This window comes from Ochotona princeps, chromosome 5 (assembly GCF_030435755.1).
Source record: "Ochotona princeps isolate mOchPri1 chromosome 5, mOchPri1.hap1, whole genome shotgun sequence".
NCBI classification, from domain to species: Eukaryota; Metazoa; Chordata; class Mammalia; order Lagomorpha; family Ochotonidae; genus Ochotona; species Ochotona princeps.
Window position 1 is genome coordinate 20,313,874 of NC_080836.1, and position 16,686 is coordinate 20,330,559.

At 34.2% G+C, this 16,686-nt stretch overlaps 1 protein-coding gene across 11 annotated transcripts in view; it reads left to right on the forward strand.

Moving 5' to 3' along the window:
* R3HDM1 (R3H domain containing 1) overlaps positions 1 to 16,686 on the forward strand; it is a 161,544-nt gene that overhangs the window by 91,241 nt on the left and 53,617 nt on the right. For 6 of the 11 annotated variants that reach the window (XM_058664433.1, XM_058664428.1, XM_004589364.2 and 3 more), the window contains 9 exons: positions 3,181 to 3,240; positions 3,324 to 3,464; positions 6,767 to 6,875; positions 6,965 to 7,060; positions 8,927 to 8,964; positions 9,062 to 9,112; positions 9,223 to 9,449; positions 11,946 to 12,200; positions 15,213 to 15,361. In XM_058664433.1, coding sequence (XP_058520416.1) covers positions 3,181 to 3,240; positions 3,324 to 3,464; positions 6,767 to 6,875; positions 6,965 to 7,060; positions 8,927 to 8,964; positions 9,062 to 9,112; positions 9,223 to 9,449; positions 11,946 to 12,200; positions 15,213 to 15,361 — 1,126 coding nt within the window. The remainder of the gene's footprint in view (positions 1 to 3,180; positions 3,241 to 3,323; positions 3,465 to 6,766; positions 6,876 to 6,964; positions 7,061 to 8,926; positions 8,965 to 9,061; positions 9,113 to 9,222; positions 9,450 to 11,945; positions 12,201 to 15,212; positions 15,362 to 16,686) is intronic. The other 5 variants (XM_058664436.1, XM_058664435.1, XM_058664434.1 and 2 more) reach the window with 4 other exon arrangements.

The window sequence follows — 16,686 nt, forward strand, 5'->3', positions numbered from 1 at the left end:
TAAGCAGTGAGCTGGATCAGAAGTGAAGCAGATGAGAAATGAACGGGTGCCCATATGGGATGCTGTCACTAGCAGTTGGAGGGTTAGCTGTACCATTCTGACTCTCAAGAATAAGTAATTTTGTTTGTTTTTTTCTTTTTTAAGGTGGATTTATTTAATGGTTTCAAAGTAATTTTTTGTTGTACAGAGTATTATGTAATTGTTCTGTGTTTGAAATAGCTTCTGAAAGTTACTTTTACTGGGAATAATGCTTAAGTGATCTTTTTTCTTAACTTTTAGAGAGATTTGACCAGTAGGCTAGGAAAGAATGAAGAAGAGGATGTGTTCAAATTGAAACGTTGTTTTCAATTTTTTTTTTTTTGCCGCTGGTATACCAGCTGTCACACTGTCTTAATGTTCTTATAACAGCTAAAACAGTAATAACTGAAAGATTGTTGCCTCTTTATCTTAATGTTTATAGTTATTTCTGTTGATCTTTGTTTTTATTCTTCAGTAATAGCATGTATTCATTCATTTTAGAGGTTATATGCTGTTAACTTCAATAAGTATGCCCAGTTTTGATTGTTTTTCTTTGCATATAAGACATTAGTAAGTGTGGTATAAAGAAACATTTTTAACTGTAACTTAACAGAAGACCACTATTTAAAATATCTAAATTCAGTTACTGATTGCATAGATTCAAAGTTTCCAACTTAAGTTACATTATCTATTGTAAATATCTACCTTCAATTACAGATTTCATAGTTTCAAAGTTTCTGCTGTAGAAAATGTAGATGTGCAAATCCTAAGACCTTAGGAGAGTTTTTATTTTTATTTTTTTAACAAGTTCTAAAAGTAAAGGAACTTATTTTAACTAACAGTTTGTCCAGATACTAATAGAAAATCCTCTACACTTTATAGATCCACATGTCAAGGGGGAGGAAACTCTGAATTTGTAATCATTACTATTAAAATGAATGTATTTTATTTTCTTCCCTGAAGACAATGGCAATTTTTTTTCCCTACAGCAATGAATTTGGTTAGGAATGTTTGAAATAATCTTTCCTTTGTTTAGCTCAAACATAAAAAAACAATGGAAATACACTTTTTGGGGAACTCCAGATAAGTTACTTGTCTTAGATTTCTCTATTTTTATATACCGTAAAAATTATTGAAGATTGAATCACTTCAAGATATTTACTCCAAATGTTTAGGTGAAAATATCTTGTATAAGGTAGTAAATCTTTAGGTAAGGGGGTGATCCTGTGATATAAAAATACCTCGTACTATTCCCCAAAAACGTTTAAGGAAAAGATACTGAAAACCCTTCAAGATGATATCATTTGTCAACATGTTCTATGCAAATATACTTTAGTAACCCTTTCTGGATAAGTCCAAATCCTTATAGTTGTGATATACGCTATTTTAAAAGGAACAAAAGAAATGGATTTTAAGAAAGCATGTAAGGAATTATTCTAGGCAAAGGAAACAGCATATTCAAGAAACCTAGGAAACGAAAAAGCTTAGGTAAAACACAGATAAACTGGGATGATAAGACAAAGTGGGGTCAGGCAGTAAGGCTATAGAGGTGGGTGAAACCAGCCTTCTAATCTCTGCCTTGTCAGCCGCATTATGAATGCTCCATTCTGAAAACAGTAGGAAACTCAGGACACTGTTGGCCAGAGTGATGGCCTGTGGTCACATGGGTATGTTCCCACACAGACTACATTAGAGAAGAAATGGGAAAATACAGGGAGACTGTATCTACAGTTACATTAGACAAGCCAGAGATCTCAACTGCTTGCAATCAGCATTGTAGCCATGAAAAATTTTTTCATTAATTAATTAGGACTAAAAAGACATAATTTGAAGCCTAAATTCTCTTATTTCTGGTATGATACACAGAGTATAAGTGGCACTGGCATAGTCAAAATGCAAGAGAATAAAAAATAAGTGCAGACCTGAATGTTGCTAAGATTTGTGTTAAAATATAATCCTGTTTGAGCTTTAGGTTTTTTTTAATTACCAGGTGTTCATTTTTTGTGATGTTTTTAAATTAATGTTAAAGTGTGATTAAATATTTGTTAAATGAAAAGATGGAAAAAAGCATTTTCTCCACACTTTTTTTTTAACAGTGCAGAACAAAGAGCAAACCTAAGACCTAAGCAGAGGTTACCAACTCTTCTGTTAAAATTGGAACAGAATACCAGAGATTGTTTATTTTCGAGAATCATTAAGTTCTTAGTGGTTTTTTTTTTCTTAAACTATAAAATTTGGGAGACTGAACTGAATTATCTATCTTCATATCTTGTTTCATAAATGTATTTTATATATATATACACACACACACACACACACAAAAGAAACTAGAGCCATGTAGTTGGTGTGAGAGCAAAGATGTCCTGTGAAGAGTGATATCATTAATTGTTGCAGCCTAAATACATTAAGTAAAATCCTAGTGACCTAAAGAAGCATGTGTAATTATTGCCTTGAGTTCTTACTTGTTTATATGTTGGCAGTCTTTGGCCAGATTCAACATTTCTGGGAAAATTTCTGAAGGATTTTAAAATATATAGTCTCAAGTTGCAGAATGACTTCAAAAGCCTTGTTTTTCTGAGTTAGTGTTAGTAATGTACTATGCAGTAACCCCATCTGTGTGTTCCCATTAGATGCTCCTAGGACTGTGCCTATTGTTACTGAAATTGCATGTTCTTTACAGTATTTTTTCCATGCAGTTCAGCCTAACGAAGTCATCAGCCTAACTAAAGCTTTTCCCTACTATCTTTCAACTTATTGAATGTGGAGGTAAAAAACTAGTATGCTCTTATTGCTCGTGATTTATGTAACAATACATAAATATATAAATACAATCCAATACAGTGATACTTACAAGAACAAAGTGCATTTAAGAATGGCCATGTTTTGATAGTTGCTGATGTTGGCTGATGAATCAAGCAAGGTTCATGACACTGTTCTTTGCATTAGTACATACATAAAAAATTCTGTAATAGTTTTAAAAAGTTATTTGTCATTCATTTAAAACATTAGTTTTTATAAGGTCTTTAAATTTTTTTGCATCTAGATTATGAAAATCTTGAATAGATAGTTTTTAGGGGAGAAATAGTGATATAAATTCAAATTATTGACACTTGCGATTACTCTAGTTGAGTTTTACATGTAAGTCTTAATATTTTGTTTCAGGGACAGAATGACGCTGCTGAAATTAGAACAAGAAATTTTAGATTTCATTGGTAATAATGAGTAAGTTTTGACATTTAACTTGAAAATAAATTGTCATCACTGTTCTCCTTGACCTACTAAATTGATTGTTCTCCTGGTTGTAGGTCTCCACGTAAAAAATTTCCCCCAATGACATCTTACCACAGGATGCTATTACACAGAGTAGCTGCTTACTTTGGATTAGACCACAATGTTGATCAGAGTGGGAAGTCTGTCATAGTTAACAAAACTAGCAATACACGAATGTAAGTGTCAAGACATGTAGATACGTGTTGTATATCTATGTCATAATGCTTTATTTTCTTGTACTTTTCATCTGATACTTTTCACATTTAAGCTTTTGGATACATTGTATGATGGGACCATACATTTAGCTGGAAAGGCACCAGCCTGGACTTGCATGAGGATGACGGATGAGAATGGGGACACATGAATTTTAAAACAACAGCAGCATGCCAAGTGCATACTAACTTATTTGGCTATCATTGTATTATGAATCCTTTTACGTTAGTATAATTATTCTGCTTATAGTATGATTAATATGATTATTATAATTCTGGTACATTTATGCTTTGTTAAAGAGTAGAATTTAGTTGTTATACTGTCACATTTAGTCATCTATTACTTTACAATCCCTTCCTGAAAATCTCTATTTTTGTTTGTTTTCTTCCTCTAATATCAAGCTAGTTGGGTAATTTGTTATGATGTTATTTTTTTGTTTGTTTGTGGTGCTATGTTCTATTTCTGAGCTGTTGCATAATTTACTGAGAAAGAGTTTCAAAAAGTTAGGAGGAGACGCTTGATTTTTTTTTTAAGGAAGCAACTTTTTTTATAATATTGTTGAAATAGATTTCAGTGCTGATATCTGGGAACAGAAGGTCTAGTACAGATGTTTTCAAGTTATAACATGCACACCACACCTTTACTGCCTGGTTGCAAGGCTAATCTAAAGCTATTAGTTGAATTCAGCTGAAATTTGTACCTGGTGATAATCTGCGTATCTGACAGATTTTGTGTCAGTTTCATCTGGCCTCGTTGGTTCTGTGGTAATGAGTAGCAGTCAACTTCATATTGCCATACAGAATTGCAATTCCTACAACTATATAATTGTCAGGGAAAGACCAATTGTAAGGGTCAATTTAAAAATATCAAGGGACAGGCATAAAAAATTAAATCAGAATCATATCTTCAGTTAGTATTCATTATTTAAGAAGAAGGTATCATTTTCTAAGACATTTACTTGGATTTTATAGATAAAGTAGGATCATAATTATTGTGTGAGCTAAACTAAAAATGAGTAGAACTGTCATTTATTTAACCAGTACCTTCCAACAATTACTCAGAGCTGCTGGATATCCAAGCACACAGACATTAGCAGGCATTTTTACTAACATTTTGACTGGTGACTCTCTAAGGTTTTCAATACAGTGTAACCTCAATTATTTCAATTCTTTGAACCATATCAGAAAGATTTAGGGTTTTCTTTATCATGGCAATCAAAAGTTTTCCTAAACAAAGATGCTTCTGATGTGCTTTGAAAAAATGGGTAAATAGCATAATTTTAGCTGAACATTTCAGATCATTGAAGTTACACTGTATTCTTGTATCTTCTGGGATATGAAGAAAGTTATTAATAAGAAAACCTTAGAGATCTACTCCACATGGAATAAAAACAAACTTACCTTTTCCTCATAGGTAGATTACCCGCTCCAGCCTTGAACCAGTGGTGTTGTGGATGTCAACAACCCAGTGTCCACTGGGGTGTCTCATTGGAGCGGGAAGTTGGCGATTGCAGGGCAGTAAATTCAGGCATCTATTAAAGAAAGAGGTAAGACAGTCTTAAGGTTAGCTGAAGTGCCTGCCAATGCTAATTAGTGTGGGAATCCAGCTGCTCTTAGAGAAGTTGCCAGGCCTTGGTTAATCCTTACAGTTTCTTTTGGAATGGCAGTCTCTTGACTGATACAAGCTCCTTCAGTAAGAATATGGAACTGTGAATAGTTAGAAAATTAAATGGTATAAGTAAATGAAGCAGTCATATAACAAATAATAAACTACCACTGTCAGAACTAAATAGACAATCAAAAAATCCCAACGGAAATCAATTATTTCTCTTCATTTTGTTCATGAAGCTGATTTTACTCCTATTTTTACATTTACTTCAGTGTATAGCATTTTGTGGATAATTGCTATCTGTTTTACTCACCTAGGTTTGGTTTACAATAGACTTTTTTTTGCATGCTTAGATAATTCTCATTTTTATATTCCCTTTTTCATAATTTCACCAGAATATTTGTAATACTTTATTAAAATTCAGTGAACTGATGTAAACATTCAGAAGTCTTATTTGGGCTTAATATATAGTGAAATATCTGGTCTTAGTTTGCTGAAAATGTCATCTGATGCAGGTTTATTTAAGTTGAAATTATGGTACTCACATATACATGACTATATAATATTAAACTGTACATACAAATTATTTCATCTATCAGATTTTCTTTATAACTGTTTAATATAATGTAGACTTTTTGGAAGTATATGATATTTTAAAAAGAATCATTCTTATTTAGCTACAGGATGATATTAAATCATAAGAGTAATAATTGAATTGGGTTGTTGGAGCTGAGGGTATTTTTAGAGAGATGAAGTAGTATAGGTTTGCAGTTGTCCAAGATCAACAGCCTTTTTTTATGTCTGACTTACAGACCTCAGTAGAACTTACAGCATATCCATAGAGGGGAGAGCAACGCACATTACAACTTTAACCTCCAAAGCAAAGTTTCAGCTTTTCAAACTGACCCATTTAGTGTAGAGTAAAACTGTGTTCTTCTATAATTATGAATTTTTGGTAAATTAGATGTGGGTTTTTTTAAGATTTGTTTTATTTTTATTGAAAAGTCAAATACACAGAGAGGAGGAGAGACAGAAAGGAAGATGTTCTGTTCATTGATTCAGTCCCTATGCGGCCGAATAGACCAGAGCTGTGCGATTCCGAAACCAGTAGCCAGGAGCCAGGAGCCTCTTCCAGGTCCCAAGGCTTTGAGCTGTCCTCGACTGCTTTCGCAGGCCACAAGCAGGGAGCTGAATGGGAAGCGGGGCTGCCAGGACATGAACTGGCACCCATATGGGATCCCGTCACATGCAAGGCAAGAATTTTAGCTGCTAGGCTACTGCTATGGGCCTTTTGATGTGTTTTGAAGTAGTTCTAAAATTTATATATCAACACAAAATTTTTTAATTGTGTAACACTAGACTAGGCAGTGCAAAAATAAGACATTTATAATCAACTTCTGTTCATCCTACAATGTTTTTAAGCACTTAGGATGAATATAACAGACTTGGACACTATGGCTTAGTTTTATATTGCCACTTTGTGCTCAGTTACTTAACCCACTTATTAGGAGGACTAAGTGAGATAACATGCATACCTATTAATAGCACCAGTAAGTGGTAACTTTTACTGTGTTTATTACTTCTTGTAAAGTGTTATGTTTAACTTTTCAGCAAATATTGTGCATTATCTTTTTTTGTTTCTTTGTCTTGTTTTTAGACCTGATCAAAAATTTAATGAGCATATTAAGGATGATAGATGTGAAGATTTTCAGAAACGATATATCCTTAAGAGAGATAACTCTAGCTTTGACAAAGATGATAATCAGGTACTCTAAACAAGTACAGAATTTTTATAGATATAAGACTTAGACCAGTAGTTCAGTTTTAAATGAATTAGTTGTTTTCTTTTCTTCAGATGAGAATACGCTTAAAAGATGACAGAAGAAGTAAATCTATAGAAGAAAGAGAAGAAGAATATCAGAGAGCAAGAGACCGAATATTTTCCCAAGATGTATGTACTAACTTATATTTAGGTCTTCATGTTACAATATATTCTAATTGGATTCTAAGGTTCATATCCCTTTAATCCACAGATCATTTTTCTTGAACACATTTGTTATGTATTAGGTGTTCTTTTAGAAATATACAGATCTAATTTATGTTGATAACTTAACAGTTGGCAAAGTTTTACAGTGCAATACTTACATAAAATTCAACAAAAGTTGGGACTAGATGGCCTATAGAAGTCATAGAAAAGATATGGAATGAGTATGTGTAATGTTTTTCAAAATGCTCACAGATGAGATTATTTAAACATTGATAGTTATCTAACGAATCATATACTCTAAAGGCTATTTATGAATGGACTTCCTTTGATAATTTATTTTTTTTCTTTTAAAGCTAATTGATTTTATAGATTAATATTTGTGTTTCATTTTATAATTTTGTGTAGAAGTCTTCTAAATGACTGATTTTTCTATCCATGGGTAAGTGTACCAGGAGAGATTAGTTTGGTTTAACCGACATCCATTAAGCAACTTAGATTTACGGTGCTAGATATCCTGCAAGGATATAGGAATGTGTGTACTGTGTTGACGCTCATAGAGATTTCATCTCTGTTAAAAAGGCAAAGATTAAACAACATTAAAATAAATACCTTCAGTTAAGAATTTGTAGCATTCATTTAGCAAACCTTATTAGCCCCCTAATATAAGTACTATGCTGGGCGCAGAGAATTTATCAGTAGATGTTGTTAATAATTTATCCTTAGTACGACCCTGTTTGGTTAGCAGCATCTTTTTAATTTTACACATTAGGAAAGTGATGTCCCAGGAGACTAGCAAGAAAATGGCAGGTTTGGGGTATCAAACCACATCTGCACACAGGGCCTATTATAGTTTTTTCTCTCTAATTTTTTAGAGAGATGAAATCTCTGCCCTTGACAAGTTGCCAAGTAATGATAATGTCGTGAGTGATTTGCATTGTTACAGCAGAGAAGTGCCAGAAATCAGAATTGGGGAAGGAGTAGGAGAGTTAGTTCCCAAAAGGAGACCCACAGGCATAAAGAGTTCCAGTTGGAGGATCCATATTGGCTAAGTCCTACAGGTAAAGGAGCACTAGACTCATGTGAGGAATTGAAGCTTTAGCATCATGGGATAAATAATTGATATGAGAAGCTTTTGGATCCATATGCTTATTGCAGCTACTTAGAACTGACTTTATTATGAAAACAGCCATAGACAAAACATAAATGAAAGGATGTCTTCCAGTACGATGTTATTTGCAGAAGCAGATGACCAGCCATAGTTTGCTGACCAAATTTGTTAAAGCATCAGGGAAGCCTGAACAGATTGACACTTTAAAAAGATTACTCTAGATTTTGAATTTTAAAATACATGACAAGGACAAAATTCACTGCTGCAAATGTAGAAGACTGTTGTAGTAATGTAAAATGATCTTTGCCTGATGTAAGTTAGCAGCTCTGAAGGATTTCGCTTTCAAATTTCTTTGAGACATAGCATCTTTTTTCATTGCTATATTCACAGCCAAAGCACCAGTGATCAAAAGATTGTTAATGGTGGAAATTTCTGATTTGTCTATATGAAGAGGAAAATGGACAAACACCGTTTGAATTTCAGATTAATTAAAGCCATAAATGAATTTTTTCAAGATAGGTACTTGTTAAAAAATAAAAATAGCATGTCTAAATTAGAAAACAATTCCGTCATAACCTATTTGCATGCCCCAACACCAGATTGGACTTTTTGAGAGAGATGTTTTTTTAAATCTTAGAGCACTGATTCTTGTTCTCATTGGTTTTCAGGTGACAATGTGCATTTTACAAAAGCTCAACTTACTCGTTGTTCTTTCTTTCTAGTCCCTGTGTTCCCAAGAGAATTATATTCTTGACAAAAGGTGAGGAAATTTTTTCATACCTATTTTGGTCACTTTCTGATTGATCCTATTAAAAATTGAAATGTCTTACGGATATATCTTATTAAAATATCAACAGAATCCCAGACGAGGATGCTAGTACTACTCAACAGAGGCGCCAGATATTTAGGTATTAGAAACATATTTTCAATACAGTATGGAAAACTTAAAACATTTTTTTTTCTTCATTGTGCTTTTTCCTCCCTATTAGCTTTTCAAAGATTTATTTCTAAATTACAGAGTTAATAAAGATGCTTCAGGGAGATCAACCAATAGCCATCAAAGCAGCACTGATAATGACTTGAAGTATTCAGAACCACGACCTTGGAGCAGCACAGATTCAGACAGCTCCCTTCGAAACTTGAAGCCTGCTGTAACCAAAGCCAGCAGCTTCAGTGGAATCTCAGTCCTGACAAGAGGTGATAGTTCTGGAAGCAGCAAAAGCATAGGCAGGCTCTCAAAAGCAGGTATCAGTATCCACTTAGAATTGTGCAATCAAAATTTTAGTTTTCCTAATGTTTTAGCTATTGTTTAAATATGACTTCTAATTACCCTAAATGTAAAATTATTACCTTTAGTTCACTGAACACTTCTAGAGTACTTCAGAGGTGATAATGTTTGTTGTTGTTAAGATTCACTTTGTGCTAGAGATAGATTTACTAAGAAAATAAAATTTCTAGCCCACTGTTACATAAACTTTAATCAAGTAGGTTTTTTATAATGTCATGTTTTGTCGCCAGAAATAACTGAAAATCTGCATTGCTTATATTTAGTGGGGAGGCATGGTTTCTCACTTAGGATTATTCAATGCCGATTACATTTTTACCCAATACTACCAGTTATTGACAGCATATCTTAGGGTAAAAATCTTCATTTTGCATTTAAAAAAAAATGAATAAAACTGCTGGCAAATTTTTGAGGGATTAGAAACCAAGGAGAGAAACAGTATTCTGTGACTACAATTGGGGCTTCATAGGAAGTTTCTGAGAGTGTCTTGGTTTTGGGCAAAGCACAGGTTAAGCCTCTGCTTGTGGTGCTAATAAGAATCCCGTAACATACCCTAATTATGTCAAGATTGTCATAAATAAATAAATAAATAAATAATCCCATAACAGCATAGCTAACTGGTGGCCAGTATAATCATGGCTTCTTGGCTTCCTATCCATCCTGTTAAATCTAAGAAGGCTACAAGTGATTTCCCCAGGCTTGGGTCCTGAGCACCTACATGGATCTCCTGAACAGAGGTCCTAGCTCCTGGTTTAAGCATAGCCCAACACTGGCTGTTCTGCCCATTTAAGGAATGATCCAGAACATGGAAGATGTCTTTCTCTCACCTTCTCTGTCTCTCTTGACATTCTGACTTCAAATACATCAATAAAAATTTTTAATGCAAAAAAAAAAAATTTAGAAAATGCTCATGGGAAAATGGGACTGAAAAATATTGGGAATGTCTCATGAACTTTTGAAAATTTCAATAATCTCATTTTGCTATCTGCATTACCTGACTGGATTCTAAACCAAAGAAGTTCATGTGGTTTCTTTAGGATCCTTCTAGGGTTTTATTCTGATTCCAAAATAAGCATGAAAGCCAGAAGTGGATCTCTATCCCTAACTCTTTAATGAATAGACTTGACATGGTGGTATGCAGATAAGATTTGAAAGATATAATTGAAGCTACATATTTTTTTAGTACGTAAATGGCCAGTACTTTCAGTTTTTAAGCCTTGTGAATTGCAAGTAACTTATAATGTGGATATATGAGTATTGAAAATGACCTGGCATCAGATAAGATATTGATAAAGACAGGTGAATTTTGTATAAAAGAACTCTGCCTACATACCATAAAATGCATTTGTCTGAATAATGGCCAGTTTTTCACAATAATAGGAAAAAAATTACTTATCTTGAGGAATTTTTGGACACATTGCCAAATTAAAGTGTCTGGAGAACATGTGCTATGTATAAACTGGATTATTTTCAGATATGTAAAGAAATATTATTTAATCCTTCTTTTAATGGTAAACAGAATATTATTTTTAATTCCCAAAGCAAGTTAATGACTTTCTGGCAGAACTTAAAACAGTAACTGTTCTTTAGAAGATGATCTGTAGAGTGTATCATAGTTATTCATGCAACATTTCTCCCCATGAGTCAACTCCTTTATTAAAATCTTGATTAACCATATGTGTTATCCAGACCTTTTCCTTCTCTGTCTAAAGATCTGCCTGTAGTCATACTGCTGAAAATGAATAGCATTTTCAGTCTATGTTAAAACAAAATCGATAACAGGTGTGAAAGCAATTAAATATCAATTATTAAATTAGTTTGTTAAATTCAATTAGAAGTAAACTATACTGATGAATTACTTGTGCTTTTTATGCTATCTCTGTCCTTTAATATTATAAAAAAATTGATAATTGACTTTATAGAAAGATGCTTTAAGTGAAAATCAAAACTCTGCAATGAAAGTTCACCATGGTTTCTTTTAGTAGAGAATTTGTTATTTCTGTTACTTCCTACTCTACTCTGATCTTTCTGTGTTTTTATGTAGATAAGGGGTTTCTGATATAAAAGGTTTGGGGCATTTGGCCCTGCTAAGTTCTTTATCCTGGGGGAACATTGTAATCTGTATGTTCCTAGGTGTTAATCTGAAAGGTAAAATGTACGTAACTTTGTCATTTGGGGAATGTGAATAATGTGCTTTTTGTGGCTGTCTGTGGCTGATGTTGTAAGATGTTGTAAACTTGCTTAAGGTGCATGCTTTGGCTATGACTCTGACAACTGTGTCATCTTCTGTACTAAAGGTATTTGTGATGGGGGTGGGTGCACAAATTTGGATAGTAAATCAAAAAGCTTTTATGTGGTGCATGTTATGCAATGTTAGTTTTATTGTTGCATTTTTAAAACCTATGTTTTAATATAAGGTTTTAAAAAATCCATATTTTTCATTACTCCTCCTCTAGGTTCTGAGTCTTCTTGTAGTGTAGGGTCATCTACGGGCTCTCTTTCTCACATCCAGCAGCCTCTTCCAGGTACAACTCTCAGCCAGTCTTCTCATGGCGCACCTGTCGTCTATCCAACTGTCAGCACTCATAGTTCTCTTTCCTTTGATGGTGGCCTAAATGGGCAAGTCGCATCTCCTAGCACTAGCTTCTTTTTGCTTCCCTTGGAAGCGGCAGGCATACCACCTGGCAGTATTCTGATCAACCCACAAACAGGTTGGTATCCAGGGGAAAAAAAAATGTGTATCTCACTTGAGAAACCAGGAATTATCTAAAAATTAAATGATATTTATCAAATGTATTGTCTGCGTATGTATTGTCAGCTTTGTTTTTCATAAATAATTGTCATTTTTTGGAGAACTTTAATTAAAAACACACTAGAAAATTTTAGAACACATGAGGTCGTCTTCTAGTTCAAGTGATGGTCTATAATTATGGAACAATTCATTGCCTAGAAATGAGGCAAGCTGTCTTTGAGAGAGCTTTCCCTGTTACAATAATTTTATACTGGAGAAAGTAGCATCCTTTTTAGGAAGGGCACATAAGCAGCTCTTGTTCATTAAATGATGAAATTGAAAAGAACCTCTAATTAATTGTCCCTACCTAGGTAAAGAAAATGAGCTGTCATTTTGAGTTAAAATTGATAGCATATACACTCTTTGCAATTGATTCATAACATTCATTGAGGATTTATTTATTACCATGTACAGTACTCAGCATTTTAAGTACATTATTTTAAATGTTTTAGGTGTTCAGGTAAGTGAAATCCTAGCAGATAGTTAGTGAAACAGAATCTTAAAGGTAAGGAAACTATAGTTAATAATGTATTTCAGTGTGTAGATTTGCAAGCAGGATTTTATACAGAGAAAATCTGATTACTTTTAGAAGAAGTCTTTTTCTCTTTTCAAAATAATGTTGCACAGTCATTGGGCATATAATGAACAGAATCGTAGAGCTTTTGGTACTTCACTATAAACTCACAGCCCCAGCTGCTGCGGTCACACGCTAAGTGCCATTGCTAGAAAAGGCAGATCCAGGGGAAGTGTCAGATCTCTAAATGTCTCCAGACCTTTTTCCTTTTTTGTCATTACTCTGATTTTTTTTTTAAAGCTCTTTTTAAGGTAAAATATTTCAAGTATTTATTTCCGTTGCAAGAATTGTATTAGCCTAAAAAAATTTTTTTTAGAAATTAATCCACCTTTCCTAACAGTTATTTTCTTGTCTCTAATTTGCTTTGTGTTACTAGACATTACTTTTCCGAAACAAGATAAAAGGTGCTTTGATATATTACTATTTGCTATTTTCATTTATAATTTTTTAAAGATTTTTTTTGGAAAGGCAGATTTACAGAGGAGAGAAACAGAAAGATCTTCCATCCAGTAGTTCACCCCAAAGTGACTGCAGCGGCCAGAGTTTTAGCGGATTCTAAGCCAAGAGCCAGGAGATTTTTCCGGGTCTCCCATGTATCCGGGTCTCTCAGTATCCCAAAGCGTTGGGCCATCCTCTGCTATTCTCCCAAGCCACAAGCAGGGAGCTGGAAGGGAAGTAAAGCAGCCTACACAGCAACTGGCACCCATATGGAAACCCGAAGCATACAAGGCAAGGGCTTTAGCCACTAGGCTACCGTGCTGGATTCACTGCTATTTTTACTCAGAAACATTATTTGGTTTTGGGAATATGAAAGATTATACTCTTCATTTTAAATAGTTCAAAAGTGATCTCTGGATTTTTTCTGTGTTGCTGTATATACAGTTTTTTCATACATTCTTCGTTGTTGGGCCTAATTTACCCAGAACTGCGGTATTATTTTCCAAATTAACTTAACGACCACCAAAACATGTTTACTGATGAAAATAATTTTATTTGAAAGTAAAACTATTATTTGGTAATAATAGAATAATGTAATATTGTGTCACAGATAATATTTTGTTGCATGTCTTGAATTTTCTCCAAAAAAATTAAATTTGAGGAGCTTACAATGGTAGATATAATGCTTTATAAGATCATTTAGGAGATTATTTTTCATGGCCTTGTGTGGTAACCTAGTGGCTAACGTCATCACCTTACATGCGCTGGGATCCCGTACGGGTTCCAGTTAATGTCCCGGCTGCTCCACTTGCCATCCAGCTCCCTGCCTGTGGCCTGGGAAAGCAGTAGAGGATAACCCAAAGCCTTGGGACCCTGCACCCACGTGGGAGACTGGAAGAAGCTCCTGGCTCCTGGATTCAGATCAGCTCTGGCTTTTCCTCTGTCTCTCCTCTCAGTAAATCTGCCTTTCCAATAAAAATAAAATAAATCTTAAAAAGAAATTATTTTTCAGTCAAATTTCTCTGTTTTTCTCCATATTATCAGATCTGAGTGAGTTCATAGGATAGTCATCTCTTTTAAATACTCCATTATATTTTAAAATGGTAATATTACTCCATTATATTTTAAAATGGTAATATTTATTTCTTTAACTTCAATGGAAAGAAAATTGTATCTAGAAGGGTAGTTTTAATATTATAGAGGACTTACTTTCCCTTCCACTTTTTTTGTTGTTTTTGTATAAAAGAAAAGATGTTCCTTCTTAGAAAAACTTTATATGTGAAAAATAAAAAGTAATATTTCTTTTACTTTGCTTCTGGAAATAGACATCTTTCCTTTGTAATAATTATTAATAAGAACAGAACCTCAAAAGAAATGATAAAGGTTATTTTATTTTAAACAAAACTCAATAAAGGACTTAATTGTAGCAAATTGGAAGTAGTAAAATGACACTTTCTCATTAAGTTCACATTTGAACTCATTTTAATTTTCAGCCAGCTTTACTTTTATTGGTGCAACATAAACATAGAGTCCAACAAATTAGATATTTCTTACTAAAGAAATATTATTGTAACCCATAATTTTATAGCTGAACCCTTCAGTAAAATGTGTTTGAGTTGTTCAGAAGATACACTGTATTTTAATAGCTTTATATACTGTAAATATATGAGGATATATAACTTATACGGGTATGAACACTGTAGCAGCAATTTCTAAGTGAGATGTAAGAAAACAAAGGGTTTTAATAGCATCACATTAAATCATGTTGCTTCATAACCTAAGAAAAATCTTTCCGTTTGTTAAAAATTGGGGCTTTGAAGGTGTTATTAGGTATTTATGAACGTATTTTTTAAATTGGTAGTAAATTGACATAAATCTTTATTGTACATTAACTGCTTTCCTCCTCTTGAAATTTTTTAGGTCAGCCTTTCATAAACCCAGATGGGAGTCCAGTTGTGTATAATCCTCCAATGACCCAGCAACCAGTTAGAACACAAGTGCCTGGACCTCCACAGCCACCTCTGCCACCCACACCTCAACAACCAGCAGCTAATCACATCTTCTCACAGGTGCAAATATCCACAGTTATGTAACACCAAATTCACCTGCCTTTGCACATTTGGGAATTATTTGCTAATTATAATTGATACTGTCTAGGTAAATAAGTATCTCTTAGAACTGCAATAATCTGCCTCCAGTAATGTCTTACTCATTACTCATAGGAAGAGAAAGTTAACTGCCAAGGGCTTTTCAACTAGTAATTACTTGTTATTGAAAAGAAGGGCATGTTTTCCTCTTTTGATCCTGCCTGGTGAGTATTTTATTCTTATTTTACAAAAGCAGAAAAAGGCTAGGGAGAAATAAAAGCAAAACTAAAATTTGTTCACTTGTCCACTAAGCAGTGGAGGTTGTTTTAAAATTCAGCCGCTGATACAGTTAAAAGAAACATGTGTCACTCACCATTCCATCCATTCCATATACTCTGAGAGATGGAGACAAAATCTGAGAAAAAATCCCGAAAGTACTTACAGTGATATCTTGAATTAAGAAAATGTATACATTTTCACATCCAACCTTTCTTCCCAAACATATTATCCCATCTTTGGAGATAAACTTTGGAGAATAAACTCTTTCACTTTAATTCAAACTTTAAAGGTTGCGTAGCACGTCAAAGACACTGGATACAGTATTATACCTCTTCTTAGCAAAACTATAGATAGTCCATTGGTGAGAACATGGTGAGTCATTTCTTAAGGAATAATATTATTTTTAAAAGAGGCTTGGGAAACTTCACTAGTGTTTCTTACAAGTAATATCATTTGTACCATTTAAAATAAATATTTACTTTTTAGGTAAAGTTGCAGATACACGAGGGGAGAGAGAAAGGTATTGTCCTTCCATTGGTTTACTCCCCAAAGGTAGTAGGCGTGACCGTGGCTGGGCAAAATCAAGACAAAGCAAGGAGCCAAAATTCTCTCCTGTGTCTTGCTATGGGTGTAGGAGCCCAAGGACTGGGGTGGACAGTACTCTGCTTTCCCGGGCGCATTACGGAAGAACTAGATCAGACTCAAACTAATGCCCTTATAAAATGCTTACATTGCAAACTGCAGCTTAACATGCTGCCTCATCATATACTGGACCTTTCATTTGTGTTTCTTTTTTTTTTTTAAGATTTATTTATTTTTATTGGCAAGTCAGATTTACAGAGAGGAGGACAGACAGAGAGGAAGATCTTCCGTCCGATGATTCACTCCCCAAGCGGCCGCAACGGCTGTGGCTGAGCCAATCTGAAGCCAGGAGCCAGGAGCTTCTTCCGGGTCTCCCACGCAGGTGCAGGGTCCCAAAGCTTTGGGTAGTCCTCGACTGCTTTCCCAGGCCACAGGCAGGGAGCTGG